At 41.2% G+C, this 14466-nt stretch overlaps 1 protein-coding gene across 9 annotated transcripts in view; it reads left to right on the top strand.

Moving 5' to 3' along the window:
* cnot1 (CCR4-NOT transcription complex, subunit 1) overlaps positions 1 to 14466 on the top strand; it is a 182845-nt gene that overhangs the window by 143850 nt on the left and 24529 nt on the right. For all 9 annotated transcript variants that reach the window (XM_067997627.1, XM_067997623.1, XM_067997626.1 and 6 more), the window contains exons 29-36: positions 648 to 778; positions 4224 to 4520; positions 7963 to 8103; positions 8182 to 8286; positions 9144 to 9263; positions 11455 to 11646; positions 11962 to 12104; positions 12819 to 12927. In XM_067997627.1, the coding sequence (XP_067853728.1) occupies positions 648 to 778; positions 4224 to 4520; positions 7963 to 8103; positions 8182 to 8286; positions 9144 to 9263; positions 11455 to 11646; positions 11962 to 12104; positions 12819 to 12927 (1238 nt within the window). The remainder of the gene's footprint in view (positions 1 to 647; positions 779 to 4223; positions 4521 to 7962; positions 8104 to 8181; positions 8287 to 9143; positions 9264 to 11454; positions 11647 to 11961; positions 12105 to 12818; positions 12928 to 14466) is intronic.

Below are 14466 nucleotides of genomic sequence, written 5' to 3' on the forward strand. Positions count from 1 at the left end.
ATCATCTGCTGAAAAATGTGTGCGGCTACATTGCAGAAGTGTAAAATCCCACTAGCTGACAGCTGGGTGTTCAGTCATCAGTGCTATATTGAGGAAGCGCAGCACTGAAACATGACATTTGAGGCCAGGATTCCTGGTTGCGTACCTGCTGCTGATCGCTAAGGAAAAATATCACTGTCACACCCTGGCACCTTCGAGTGGTGGATGCATTGGGATAGTCCAACCCTGTATACGTTTTTTAACTTGCAATTTTTTTTTCTAATTAGATTTGTATTTTTCAGACTTTGGAAAGCATTGTATGATCTTTTATATACCTTTAAATTGTTCTATAAACACTGTAAGTGCATTTTGTGAATAATTCCCAGGCTGCACAGGAAATAAATTGGAGTTGAACCCCGTTAGTTAATGCTACTTGCAAGAAATTGAACAATCCAATTGATCATTTCTTCATTGTTTCTTTCCAACTTCCTAGACATATGCTTTACTTTTTCCCCCCAAAAAGTCTTCCGTAACTTGTTTATTTGTACGTCTTGAAGAAATGGCCTTTACTTCCTGAAAAATTCCTACCACTTGTAGGCTCTTGGAATTTTACAATTCAGTAGCAAGGAAAGGATTTGGAGAATTAATTCTGCTCTTTTGTTTTCCAGCTGCGCCAGTGACTCCGGCCACGACCACCACGTGTACAGCCACGGGTCCTCCACAGCCACAGTTCAGCTACCACGATATCAATGTGTATTCACTGGCTGCCTTGGCTCCTCACGTTACAGTCAACCCAAATGTAAGTAATTCAGTGCATCCGATTGCTACAGGTTTTGATATAATGCGTCAGTAATAGGCAAGGTGACCTTCAGTATTTGTGACACGTCAACAATCCTAATGCCTCATGTAGCTGTTTAGTGGAGAATAGTGAACTTGCTGACCCACGTCTCGATAATACACAAGACCGCTTCATCGTGTTTGACGGCGACATTGTGCTAGCCTTCAGCGAGTTAGCTTATCAGATATTCTTTAATTCTAATGATTTTGATTAGGCATGAACTCCCTCAGAAGTTTAACCAAAAAATAGCAAGATGCTAATTTTAATATATCGAGCTGATGAAAGCTGCACTCATACTTTTGGTTTTCAGCCAGAAATACGCTTGAGTATATGTGATGCCTGTTGAAAATGGGCATTAACATTTTGGGAAGTATAATGGGAATGTAGACTTCCCTTAAAGCTGCACTTCCCAGAGTGACCAGACTAAATAGCCTAATTTTGAAAGTTTCTAGAAGAGTTTGTTTTACAATTGTTTGCCTTCCAAAAGGTGTGGAAGTGTATAGTTTGCATTTTAAAGTGGCAGCATATGGGGTTCTGTGTTGGAATCCCTTTCTATTTTGATTTCTAGAGGAGTGAAGGATGCCTGGCGGGTTAGGTTACACCACAGGAGCATTTACCACTCCATCAACCCCTACAAACCAGATATACTGACAGGCAATTAAAGCACAATTTGTTTGTCACAGCCTTCTGAGGCACTATTCTTCAATGTTTTCAGATGCCTGAACCAAACCTGCAGCCATGTTACACCATAGGCCAGTGCTTGTCTCACTGCCAACAATTTCCACACAACAGGATCCTTCCAGGCACCAACAAGGAGCATCACCCACATTTGCCAATCTGCCATTCGCAGCTGTGTACACCAGGTGACTGGTGTGCTGTTTGCTGGAGCTAGTCGATTGACTTATCGCCTTCCTTGTAGACAGTGCTGTGAATTTCTATGAGATGGCAAGATTCCCTTGAGCCCAGGGAGGTTATAGATGAAGCACATGGCCCTACTGCTACTTCCCATAATTCCTCTCCCTACATAAACTTGAAGGATATAACTCACTGTATAGCTTGTGTGTAACCATGTGCAAAATCATGCATGTCAACAGTCTCTACCCAGTAGCAATCACGCAACCTTCATCCTCAGCCAATTGAGGGTGCCTGTATTTGAATCACAAAGAAGATTGCAAGGTTGGTTGCTTGGAGACCAAGGATATTTTTCACAGCCATGGCTAATGCTGCGGACTCTGGTCAAATAATGGTACAACCAGGCACATGGAGCCACTAAATTCATAGGCATACTACAGAGACCCTAAAGCAGCACTTAAGTGCTTTACTGCTTAGGGTGTGCTGCAATACAGTCGTGTTGGCACTAGCTAACCCTTTCAGAATGTATTTCGGGTACTGTTGAAGTAAGAATTTGAATTGCCCCACTCCACACCATCCTAGAGCAATTGTAGCGGTCCTGACGCAACCTGTAGACGGCTTGGACACTCTTGCTTCTTCGTCCTCCTAAAAATGTATAAGACAATTCAAATGGGGGGAAAACATTGGAATGCTGTCCGTTTGGGAGTATGATACCATATTTGTCACACGATGTTTGCTCACTCCCCTTTTTCCTTCCATCATATTAAATGGAAGGAACATCAGGCGGGTTCCTTCACAGATGTGCACTCCCAATTTGTTCAGATTTCCTATATTCCATACATCTGGACACAGACCCAGGAAAATTTCCCCTATACAGTCTGGCTCTGTAAGTGCATTAATAGGATGAACAATGGGAGAAAACAACTGTTAGTGCACCAGGCAAAAGTAGCCCTGCCCACACCCAAGTTTGTCTGTCTTGGCCTTGCTGTTTCCAAGTTCAAGATCTGCACCACTTAGGTCAATTCATTGCTCCTGTCATCCTACCTTGGCTTTATGATCTGCATATCTTGCAATGAATGTGTAAAGTGACCAATGCCCACGGAGTATTTTTGTACTGATGCATGATTTCTAACATGCTTTCCAGAGCTTGAAAGCTCATTGTGAGTTAGGTGCCCGTTACTTCAAATGTTTGATCTAGTAAGCTTCATGTTGCGCTGGTAAATGCACCCTTTGTTTGATATTTGGATTGGGAAGTCCGAAGGCTCCAGCTAAAGTTAATTGTCATTTATCTCAAGTAGTTGTGCTGAAATCTTACCCAATACCTATTTCATTTGTAAAATAGGAGCATAATTTGCTTCAGAAGCTTAGCAAGCCACGTACCACAGACTCTTGCGAATCTGAGTGGCAACTTAGTAACTAGACTAAATTAACCAGTATTCGGCCAACTAGCAAGTAGTTATTTACTTGGTTGTAATCCACTAGAAAAAGTTGCCATTCTACTTGAACTGCAATCACATTATAAGTCAACATCTTATCTGCAAGGCAGCCATGTAAGGGTAATTTGTCTCCTTTTGCAAAGCATTGCTGTCTTGATTTGGTGAGTCAAGCCAACAGAGGCTTTGGTGCTTGACTGCTGAGCTGATTTACTACTATTTTGTTTTGGAAGAATTAATTTATATGTTGAGGTTAGACATTATATAACTAACTGTAGGTGTGATTTTTCCTCATTCTTTGAATGTAGTTTAAGCTCCCACCTGCCTCTTCGATCTTTAGAGCTTTCATTTTTATTTTATTTAATTCCTCGTTTCTGCTTGACATTTTTCACTTCCATTCTCAAGAACTAATATATACTTTCAGAATGAGACCCTATATTACAGCAGATTAGAAGAATACATGGCCAAAATTATGCCAAACTTTTAAAAGGACAATGTTATTTCCTGGTTTGGGTGACATATAAAAGTGAAACTGCATTTAAGAAAAGAAGACCATAATGATGGGAAGCATTACCATTACCAGTACATCATTTTTCTCCTTCCTTTCCCCACTCCTCTTGATCCCAACCCATTTTCGTGGTTTGCTGGTTCCCCTGGTTTTGAGTTTGAGGAGGTGGAGCAGACAGTTTGCTCCCATGCTGCTGCCACTTTCCACTTTTGCTGATTGCTAGGAAGTGTGAGGTATCACCCAGGTGGGACATTGCTTTTAATTTTCACCCTCGCTCGTTGAACGGAAATGCAGCGATTTCCTGGCGCTTCCCACTTAGCAGGTCGAATTGGAGCCATGCTGTGCTGACAGTTGTATTTAATGGCCCTTAGGATGGATGCAGTTTGTGTTGGATTTTTAAATGCCTTTCAGATGATTACTCTGGTATATTTAAACTAGTTGAAACAGAAGTTTGGCAAGTTCACTCAGATTTGATGTAAGATTCACTTGTGTTTGAGAAGTGTTTTTATTAAGTTATTTTAGATGCAGCAGCACCTGCTTATACAAATCACTTGGGTAAAGTGCCGCTTGTTAATCGGCTGTGTTTGATGTATTAATCTGCTTCCCTTTTCAGATTCCTTTGTTCCAAGCCCATCCTCAGCTGAAATCATACGTCCGGCAGGCAATAGAGCGTGCTGTGCAGGAGCTTGTTCATCCTGTTGTTGACCGTTCCATCAAGATTGCCATGACCACCTGTGAACAGATAGTCAGGAAAGACTTTGCCCTGGATTCTGAGGAGTCACGGATGCGAGTTGCAGCCCATCACATGATGCGTAACCTCACCGCGGGGATGGCTATGATAACGTGCAGGGAGCCATTACTAATGAGCATCGCTACAAACCTAAAGAACAACTTTGCCACCGCACTACGGGTTAGTGAATCTCGCTTTTAAATGGGACACATTTCTCTCCCGCTTGAACTTGCAGTTAGCTCAGTGTTTGCTGATCTTAAGCGGAGACAATATGACCCCCTGCAGGAAGCAAAATCTCATCCCAATTATTGCTGTCCTTTTCCAAGTTCCTGGCTGTAGAGCAGCTTTAACAGGGTCGGGAGCAGATCTTTAGCCCGTGCCCGCAACTAAATGCAGATGGGAACAAAATTGTTCGGACCGCCATTCTTACTGAGTGGTTTCATACTGATGTGATGTCTAGTATTTTGGCAATGTAATTGCAGTCCTGATCTGAAACTAAAGGGATTATTTGATTCTGCTTGGCTACCTCCAGATAACACAGGACACTAATGGCTTGTAATATCTGCAGCAGTGTAAATATTGCACACCTCACATTAGCACCTGAAGTGAATTCCTGATTATCGCTTGTAGGATTCCAATTGCAAATGTGATTGGAGTCCAGAGGTGGGTGTGCTGCAGTTGAACGAGAAACTGGTTATCATAAAACCATAAGCAGAAAGATGTAGGCACAGGTCATGAGAAGGGACAGTTTGAATATAAAACCTAGATGGTGACAGACTGAAGCTGCTGATTATAAAACCAAAGAGTGGGTTGAAAATAAAATAGCTTGTGGTTCCCAGTGGTTCAGAGTGATAGGGAGGAGAGGAGAAAAGGTGCATGTTAAAGCTAAGCTGGGCATTTAAAAAAATCTGTCCCTATTTAATTGCTTAGCTCTGAGGTATACTAGAGCAGTTTGCATTAATGGCTAAATTGGTATATTGACATTTAGTTTTGTCTTCAATATTTTTTGGCATCCCAATCAATGCCTGTATTGCTCGGTAGAGCTGTGACTGCTTAGATTGGGACTTGCCTCGCACCCATTCTTTTACCAGCTTTAATGACTGACAAACAGAAAATTAACAGTCTCTCTGCACTATTTTTAAACCTGTGTGTGGGGCTTCCAGCCAACATAGGCTACGCTATAGTGCTAAAGGATATCCTTGGTTTTTAATATGAGCACAGCTGATACTAACTGATGTTCCCATTCAAACCAAGGGACAGTTTTAAAATGTTGGGCCAGTTGTGTCACTACACAGGCTATGCGTTCAAATCATTCGGCCAGTGAGGTTTTATTGCTTCTGCTTTATAATCAGTACTGAGTAATTTCCACAATTTTAGGTAGTGAATCCACCCTTTAGTACATAACCTGGAAGCCAGCTAAATAATTTATTGCAGGGAGGGGCATACTTCTTTACAATTGTTTGCATTGAAAGTTTCAGTGTTGTGCACAGCTTCCGAATGTGACCCAGATTTTAAAAAAAGCAATCGTGCTATTTTTGTCTAGTATTCGTTTTGTAGCAATATCTTTAACTCAGTCACAAGACATAAGGAGTGTACAAAATAGCTGCAGTCAGAATTAAATCCCTTGCCTTATTCAATTCAAATGCAAAAAAAAATTGTCGCTGTCTCCAAAGCTTGAGAGAGGAGGCAAGTCACGTTCAGACAGACACATACTATGTGATTTTCTCAGTTATGTTTATGACTGGTAATTACTTTTGGATTTAGCTATCAGTTATGCAGATCAAGGAAGCTCCACTGACTTTTTTTGAGGGTAATTAAGGAGTTGAGGCTGCTGAGTCAGTTGGGATCTTCAATTGGCACCCACAATTAGACTACAATAGAAAGGGATGCTGTATTTACAATGGTTAACTTCAAAATAATAGTGTAGCAGATAGTTTGCAATTGTTTACTGTTTTTGTTTGAGGAGCTTCTTACTACATCTGCTGTAAATATACTAAATATTTGCCCATTCATCTTCTGCTTAAAAAGTTCGCTTGCTAGTTAGAGTCTGAAATGAGATCCTGTATGATGCTCCCTTGCTTTTTGAAGATGAGAGAGATCTTGTGGAGGTACAGGATAGATCTAGTAGCTAAACTATTTGAGGTTTTCTGTTCATTGTTCTGGGCTCACACTCAATGCTTACCTGGATATCGGGGCCAGTAGGGAGTTAAGACTCACCTATGGGAGCAATTGATAATACAGCAACCTAAATATCTAGGATGATCAGGGCGAAAACAAATGTAACGGGTAGTAATTACAACCGACTTCTCATTAGTGACATCTGATTGCCTGTAATTAGAGTTACTTGGGTAATCACTTAGTGGCCTGTTTGAACCCGTAACCATTACAGCCGTTGCTGGTTTAGCAGCCCTGCTATTTAGCAGCTTACCGTGGGTTTTTTTGTCACTTCTGAAATTGCACTTGCAAGGGTGATGAAATGTAGTTTTGTCTTTTTATCCTTTGTTTCTTCCTTTTTTTCAAATAATGTAACTGAGAAAAGATTATACATCGCCATTGTTTCTCGAACAATAATTCCTGCTGAAACAGCTTTAAGAATTGAGGGAGGAATGAAAGACTGAGGTGGCGTTAGTTTAGAGTTACTGGACAAGAATGAGTTGGAGTAGATAGCTGTGTAATGAATGATTGCAACACAGTGAGGATGCAGGGAGGAGCAAGTGTCTGTAGGACAGTGTATTTAGACTTTGAGTGAAAGGGGAAAGCTCCAAGAAACACTGATCACTATAATGTATTAAAGCAGAGAAAGATAAGAGGATTGAAGAATGGTGTCTCTGGATTGCTTCATGGCTGGGGGTCCAGTCAAGAATGAACAAGGCTGCCATTTCTGCTAGATGTATCTAGCAGTTAGAGCTTTACAAGGTTCTGTTTCCACCTAATATTTGGGTTGCAACAAAGGTGGTGAGAGTCAGCTCCAGTCAGTAGCTGTGTCTTCCTGTAATGCACCTTCAGAGGAGGTCCAGTTTACACAGTCCCAGTCAACTAACAAGTCCTTTTTCAGGAACAGGCAAATCCCCCGTTCATAGAATCGCCTCAGTTCCTTTTGATGAGTTGAAGCAACTCACTGTATAGGGTATGAAACTTTCCTCACAGGAAACACTCCAAATGTGGCATTCTTTCCAAGTTGATCTGCCCATTGAACAGCCCCTACCTGTGGCTAGGAATGGGCTCATATGGACTATCCAGATCAGGCAGTGTTTTGTCACGATAACCCATCTTGGAAATCTTAGACATGGGTCCTACGAGTGCAGCACATTGTCCTACACTCGTTAGCATGCCTGGAGTTTCAGGATTTCCACCTAATGAAGCTCCCACTCTCGGGCAGCCTGTGGACAGCAGGTTAAAGCGATGCTGGAAAGAAGCATTGTGGCAGTTCCCAGCTTGATGGGAAAAAATTTTTTTTAAAAATAAGGCTTTTTGCAAATATTTTGTTTTTGGGGGGTAGGTATTTAAGACCAATCTGAGTTGGTTGCAGATGAACTGTTGAGTGGTTGCATAGTATGCTCACTTCTCTGGTGTTACTGTCAGCTAGCGAGCCCTGAAATTTGTTGTTAATTTGCTCCCTTAGGCTGCATCCCCACAACAGAGGGAGATGATGGAGCAGGCGGCTGCACAGATAGCGCAAGACAACTGTGAGCTGGCGTGTTGTTTTATTCAGAAAACAGCTGTTGAAAAGGCAGGCCCCGAAATGGACAAAAGGCTTGCAACGGTAAGTTTTTCATCCCTTTACTGATCCTGCCCTGGTTTTGTCTTGCTGCATCCAATTAACTTTTTCTCTCCTTTGTAGGAATTTGAACTTCGGAAGCATGCCAGACAGGAGGGTCGTCGTTACTGTGATCCTGTAGTTCTCACTTACCAGGCTGAGCGTATGCCCGAGCAAATCCGATTAAAGGTAGGTTTTGGTTTTCAAATTTTATATCTAGATACACTTATTAACATTGCCAAGGGAAGTGTTAGACAGGTGCCAAATGCCCCCTGCCTGTGTCCTTAAAATACATTTTGCTTGTATTTTTTTCTTTTGAAGTAGCCTTAAATTGACACCAAATCAATAAAATATATCAAAATGTAATCGCTGTACCATTTTTAGCCTAAAAGTTTAATAGAGTCTGAAGCAATTACCAGTGTGTGGTCCAAATAAAACTTGTCTGCTGCACCTGCTACATCGCAACCCATCAACCCCCTGTGACGTATTGGAGGGCCTGTGGAGGTTACCTCTGCAGAAATTTGGTCATGACATATAATTAAGGTCCACTGTATTTCAAATCTCCTAATGGAAACCTTCCTCACCAATCCTGGATTGCGTGCCGGTTTCCTGCTCTATATTGCCCAAAAGTGCATCTCAAACCTCTGACGGGGCTACCATCATACACTGCCCAGATTCGTGGGCTATGGGAAATTGCATTAGCAGAGTATATACTTTGTGTCTCAATCAAGGGAAGTTTCTGCTGAAGTCATCATTGATTATTGCACGTGGAGAATGACCCTATCGCCTCAGCCTTATCTTGGCCCCCATCCCAACTTAATCCCTAAAAAATACCCTGCTTATTCGGCCCAATACCCAGATCACAATGCTTGCTACTGTGTGAATTGTTAGTTTGCCATATTTCACTATGAAGTGCTCACTTACTACTACTTATTGTCTACTGTATTCTGAAATTGCATCCAAGTTAAAATGATGACCATTTAGTGCTAATGATGTTTGAATGTGGTGAGCTGCATAGGGTATTCATTTTTTGTTACATTTCTTAGGTGGGTGGTGTAGATCCCAAACAACTAGCTGTGTACGAAGAGTTTGCACGCAACATCCCAGGATTTCTGCCCAGCAATGACATCTCACAGCCCACAGGTTTCTTGGCCAAGCCCATGCAGGTAACTTAAACATAATGCTATTTTACTTCTCCCTCATTCTCTATCTTTTATGAAAACTTGCTAGTTAATAATTGCTTTAGTAATGCGAAGACACACTGGCACTGATTCACTATTTTTACACGATTTTCAACTCTGCAATTAGCATTCATATTAATGTGAATTACAATCCATCCTAACAACTGATCCAGAAAGGAATTTGGGGGTGGAATGAAACTCAAAATAAGTGATTTGGGGAGTTGCGATGAATTAGAATATGGATGGTTAAAGTGAATAAAGTTTGCAACTTAGGTTGAGATGACCTAAAACCGTCAGGAGATTATTTAATAAAACTATAGGAAGCAACTTCTTTTGGGAGGATAAACATTAAGGCCTAAATTTTTCTACTTAACATTTTTAATGGATTTTAGATTGGGTATCCATTGCGTATCTAAGAGTATGGATGATAAATGGACTGTCCCAGTCACGCGTTACAGGAAGGTCCCAAGTTCATTCTCTTCAAACTCAGTTTGCTGACCTTTGGTGTTGGAGCTCTACAACTGGCCTTTTCCCCTTCTGTAATTCAGGGGTATAAAGTCAGCCAGGGTTACTACTCCTGATCCCTATCCAGTGACTCATGGCAAAATGTGACTGGTTTTGACAAAGGATCATAAGACCTGAAACATTAACCCTTCCTCTCTCCTCAGATGCTGCCTGATCTGCTGTGTTTCCAGCATTTTCTGTTTGCAGATGTTGAAAATCAAATAGTGTTTTGCTTTTTGTTTTGTGTAATTCACAGCCACTTCTCCCAGGAATGTCTACCTTGAAGTTCCACTCTTCTCTATGACGTGATTTTTGTTTGTGTCTCATCATTTTCGCTTTCATTGCTTTCTGTTTCACTTCTTGTGTTTAATCATGTGTTTGCTAAAACTCGCTTTCACAGCCTTTCCTCAGCAACTGTTTCCGGCTCCAATTCATTCCACATAGATTCCAATTTAAATTCCACCATTCATGTTTCGGATATACCCTTGATCATAGATGTTGCCGTGATGTTCAGCGTTGCTCTAAACACTGCTCTTGCCATTTCATGAGATCCACCCTTTCTGCCATGCAGGGTTCAGACGATGGATCATAAGACCTGAAAATGTTAGCTCTACCTTCCTCTCCACACATACTGCCTAACATGCTCAGTGTCTCCAGCATGTTCTGTTTTTATTTACATGTTTGGATGCTGGCTCAGGGCAGGAAAGGCTGGGCTCTGATATCGCCATGTTCAAACAGCGTCCCAACACTCACTGCACATGAAGAATTATCTAATTGTGCAAATTACTAATGGACAGGTGGCCTTTGGGGGTTACAGAAATTATTTTGTCGGGTCAGGAAAACTCATGATTCACTTCTTACTTTGTAATTCCCAAAAGAATGGAAGGATTCTAAATCCTTTTGGCTCTCAAAGCCGTTATCGCCCTTATCGCCTTCATCCAAAAGGAAAAATTGAAGATGGGTTACCCTCCAGTATGGAGGTGGCACTTCTTTAAAAGAATGAAGCGGACTCTACCTCTAGGAAGTTAGCTATCATTTTGAAGGCTGCATGTTCTGCCACTATTTTAAGTATGATGTGGAGATGCCGGTGATGGACTGGGGTTGACAATTGTAAACAATTTTACAACACCAAGTTATAGTCCAGCAATTTTATTTTAAATTCACAAGCTTTCGGAGGCTTCCTCCTTCCTCAGGTGAACGATGTGATTTTCGGGGATTTCATTTTCACATCGTTCACCTGACGAAGGAGAAAGCCTCCGAAAGCTTGTGAATTTAAAATAAAATTGCTGGACTATAACTTGGTGTTGTAAAATTGTTTACTATTTTAAGTAAAACACCAGACAGCCAATCGGGCCAGTCACATTATTGAGGTGCAAATTGCAGCACTTCACAACAAAGCAGCACAGAGAATTTAAATCGGTGCGGCTGCATATCAGCATGACTTTTGTGTTTCTTCAATTTTAGTTTTGTATTAAGTGATCACAATTTAAATTCAGCTTAACATGTTTTAGTACAGAGTCCTATATTTATGCCAATACTCCTTGAATTCTATTTTAGAGTACAGATTGTGCTGGACAACAGTTTCTTGCACAGTTCCCTGATAGGTGCCCATGAAGTGCAGTAATATGTTTTGCACTTGTTCTCATGCTGGATCTTTCGTTGTCGTTCACAGCAGGCTTGGGCGACTGACGATATCGCACAGATCTATGACAAGTGCATCACGGAACTGGAGCAGCATTTACATGCAATTCCACCAACTCTGGCCATGAACCCTCAGGCTCAGGCACTACGTAACTTACTGGAGGCTGTAGTAATGGCCAGGAACTCCCGTGATGCTATTGCTGCTCTAGGCCTCCTGCAGAAGGTGAGTACAGTCTGTCCAGCCCCTGCATCATTCACTTAGCTACCCAGAAGTCGTCTACAGGTTCTAATGATAGCTTACCCTTGTTAAAATGATTGTCTTAGAAATTGGACATCTTTTCGACCATTTTTTCTTTTGTAATGGCTTTTTACTTATAATTTGGATGTTTCAAGCTTTTATTCTAATTATTTAGAAACTGTGACTATAATTTTGCTAGTAACTTGCTGATTCATTTTTTTTAAAAAAGAAATTGCAGAACTGATTTGTGTGATAATTTGCAAGATAATGAAGGCCGACTTTGCTCCTTTTAATTTGAAGGCTGTGGAGGGGCTGCTGGATGCCACAAGTGGTGCGGATCCAGATCTCTTGCTTCGATACCGCGAATGCCATTTGTTGGTTTTGAAAGCCCTGCAGGATGGGCGTGCCTATGGATCTCAATGGTGTAACAATAAAATCACCAGGTATGCAAGGGGATGTGATATTTTACTGCATTTTCACTTTGCAACTTGTTTCAGGCGGCGTGCTGCTGCAGTTCATAATGAGCCATAATGACTTAAAAACATCTAATTGCAGGGAGGGTATGAGAAGTTGAAGGGAGAGCTGCACTCAGGACACGCAGAGTCTCTATTGATCTGGGAGTAGATTATGTGCTTGTCCACTAAGCAAGCCAGGGTGGGTTGGAGAGGCAAGGGTCACTTAACTGTAAATATAGTGTTAAATGTGCAGAAGTGACATGAAACTTCAGAACACTCTTGCACAAGATGCACTCAGCTGTTACGTCCAAAACTTTTTTTAAACTCCAGCAAGATGTGTCACTACTGGCAAGATACTTGGGATTTAACACACAGCTAAGATTTACTGGTAGATGTCAGGTGTTTTTGATTAATAAAAATTAAAATGTGCAGCTAATTCTGGGGTATTAGTGAGAGGAGGGAAGTTTCTCATGGGACTTCTACCACTTTTTATAATTCTTTCCCTCTCTTGTAATGCCAGGTTCAGTTAGAAAATTCCGGTGTTAAACAGAATTGTTAAGCAGTTTTAAAGTCTCCTCAGTCGTTATATATGAGCCTTTGCTTAACGGGATTTTTGTATATGTCTGTGTACAGTACAAGTGAGTGCAGATTGAGTAATGTGAACGTGCCAACTTATAACTGGTTTCTTATTTGTGCAAATAGGTGTCTGATTGAGTGCCGTGATGAGTACAAATATAATGTGGAGGCTGTGGAGCTGCTCATTAGACACCATCTGGTCAATATGCAGCAGTATGACATCCATTTAGCCCAGGTAAGGACCTGCAGTCCAACACTGAATGACCTGGGGAATTAAACAGGGTTCCTGTATTGCAATCAGTGCTGCCCTCAGCGTTCATCAAATCAATGGCACCTCTTTAGGAGCAAGGTTGAGACGCAGTACTTTTCCCTTACTGAAAGACCAGTATATCTCAACACCATTTCAGGGTACATCAGAAGTCTCTCCTCAAATGACCTGCTTTGAGTCTTCAGTGATATAATCGATTACTGACTTCTGAATCCACCGTTGGTGGCTGTGCCTTCAGCTGCTTAGACCCTAGGCTCGGGAATTCCCTCCCTAAACCTCTCCACCTCTCTCCTCTTAAGACGCTCCTTAAAACCTACCTCCTTCACCTGTCTTATGTGGCTAGGGGTCAATTTTTTTTTGATAACACTCCAGTGAAGGACCTTGGGACGTTTTACTACGTTAAAGGCGCTATATAAATGCAAGTTGTTGAATTATTCACTGTTGCTGGGCAGAACTTTGGCAGAATAGTTTTACTCTGTTCTTTTAAAAACTCCAAACCACAGAAAAGAGACAGATCTGATTCTATGGGTATCCTGTGTACTGCTCAAACTGGAGGAGTGCTATTCTGTTGTAGTATAACTAGCTTTAAGATGGCTTTAAAATAAGTGTTGTTTAAAATGAATGGAAAATCCTAAAAAAAATATTTAAAATCAGATAGTTGATTGTATTCGGTTTCTTAAGCACGGTAATTGTAATATGCAGAAAGATGTTTAAATTTTACATCCTTAAAAACTCACTATATATAGAAAAGGATTTTGCGCGTGCTCCTTCAGTGAAGGAAAGTTTTAAAATACTAATTTTTCAGCAGAACTTATATAGAAACTGATTATACAATTACTTGTTCAAGCTGCCGTCACTAACTGAAGATGCGATTTCAGTGAGGGTTCTGGCTGGTTGTGCAGGATGTCTGTCGCATATCTGGATAGTGTAGAGCGCTGAATGGTTTGGTACATCAGCAATCAGATTTAACACTTGGGTGATAACTTGTAACTAAGGTGGACCGGTGGGCCCTTTCTTGCTACTTTTGTTCTTATGTAAAACAAAAATGAGAGCACATTGAAATAGGTTGTCATCTCCACATTTTGCAAGACCTGACTGTACTGGAGGAGTGCAGGCCATTTGTGCTTGTAGAGGAGAGGAAGTGGGACATGAGATTATGTAATATCTGGTACATTGTTCATGTCTGACTGCAAGATAGTCTAAGTGAACATCTCCTTCAATAAAACTGCTTTCCTTGCTTGCTAACTGCTGAGTTCAGCAGCATTGTCAACACTCAAGGATTTACTAGTGAGTCCTGTGATTTAGAGGTTTTTTAATGGTCATGCTTTATGCTGAAAATTTAAAACAATAGTTAAAATTTCCCCTGTGATATGCTAGCATTTTACAATAAATAAATGTGTTGATGGCACTGACTCACTGTATCTGAGCCTTAACAGGTTCCTAGCTCTAATATGCAGATTATTTGGCTCTCAAAGGTGGTGATATAGAGAAGGATTGGTGCACTTA

The sequence above is a fragment of the Heptranchias perlo genome, chromosome 16, assembly GCF_035084215.1.
Source record: "Heptranchias perlo isolate sHepPer1 chromosome 16, sHepPer1.hap1, whole genome shotgun sequence".
In the NCBI taxonomy this organism is placed as follows: Eukaryota; Metazoa; Chordata; class Chondrichthyes; order Hexanchiformes; family Hexanchidae; genus Heptranchias; species Heptranchias perlo.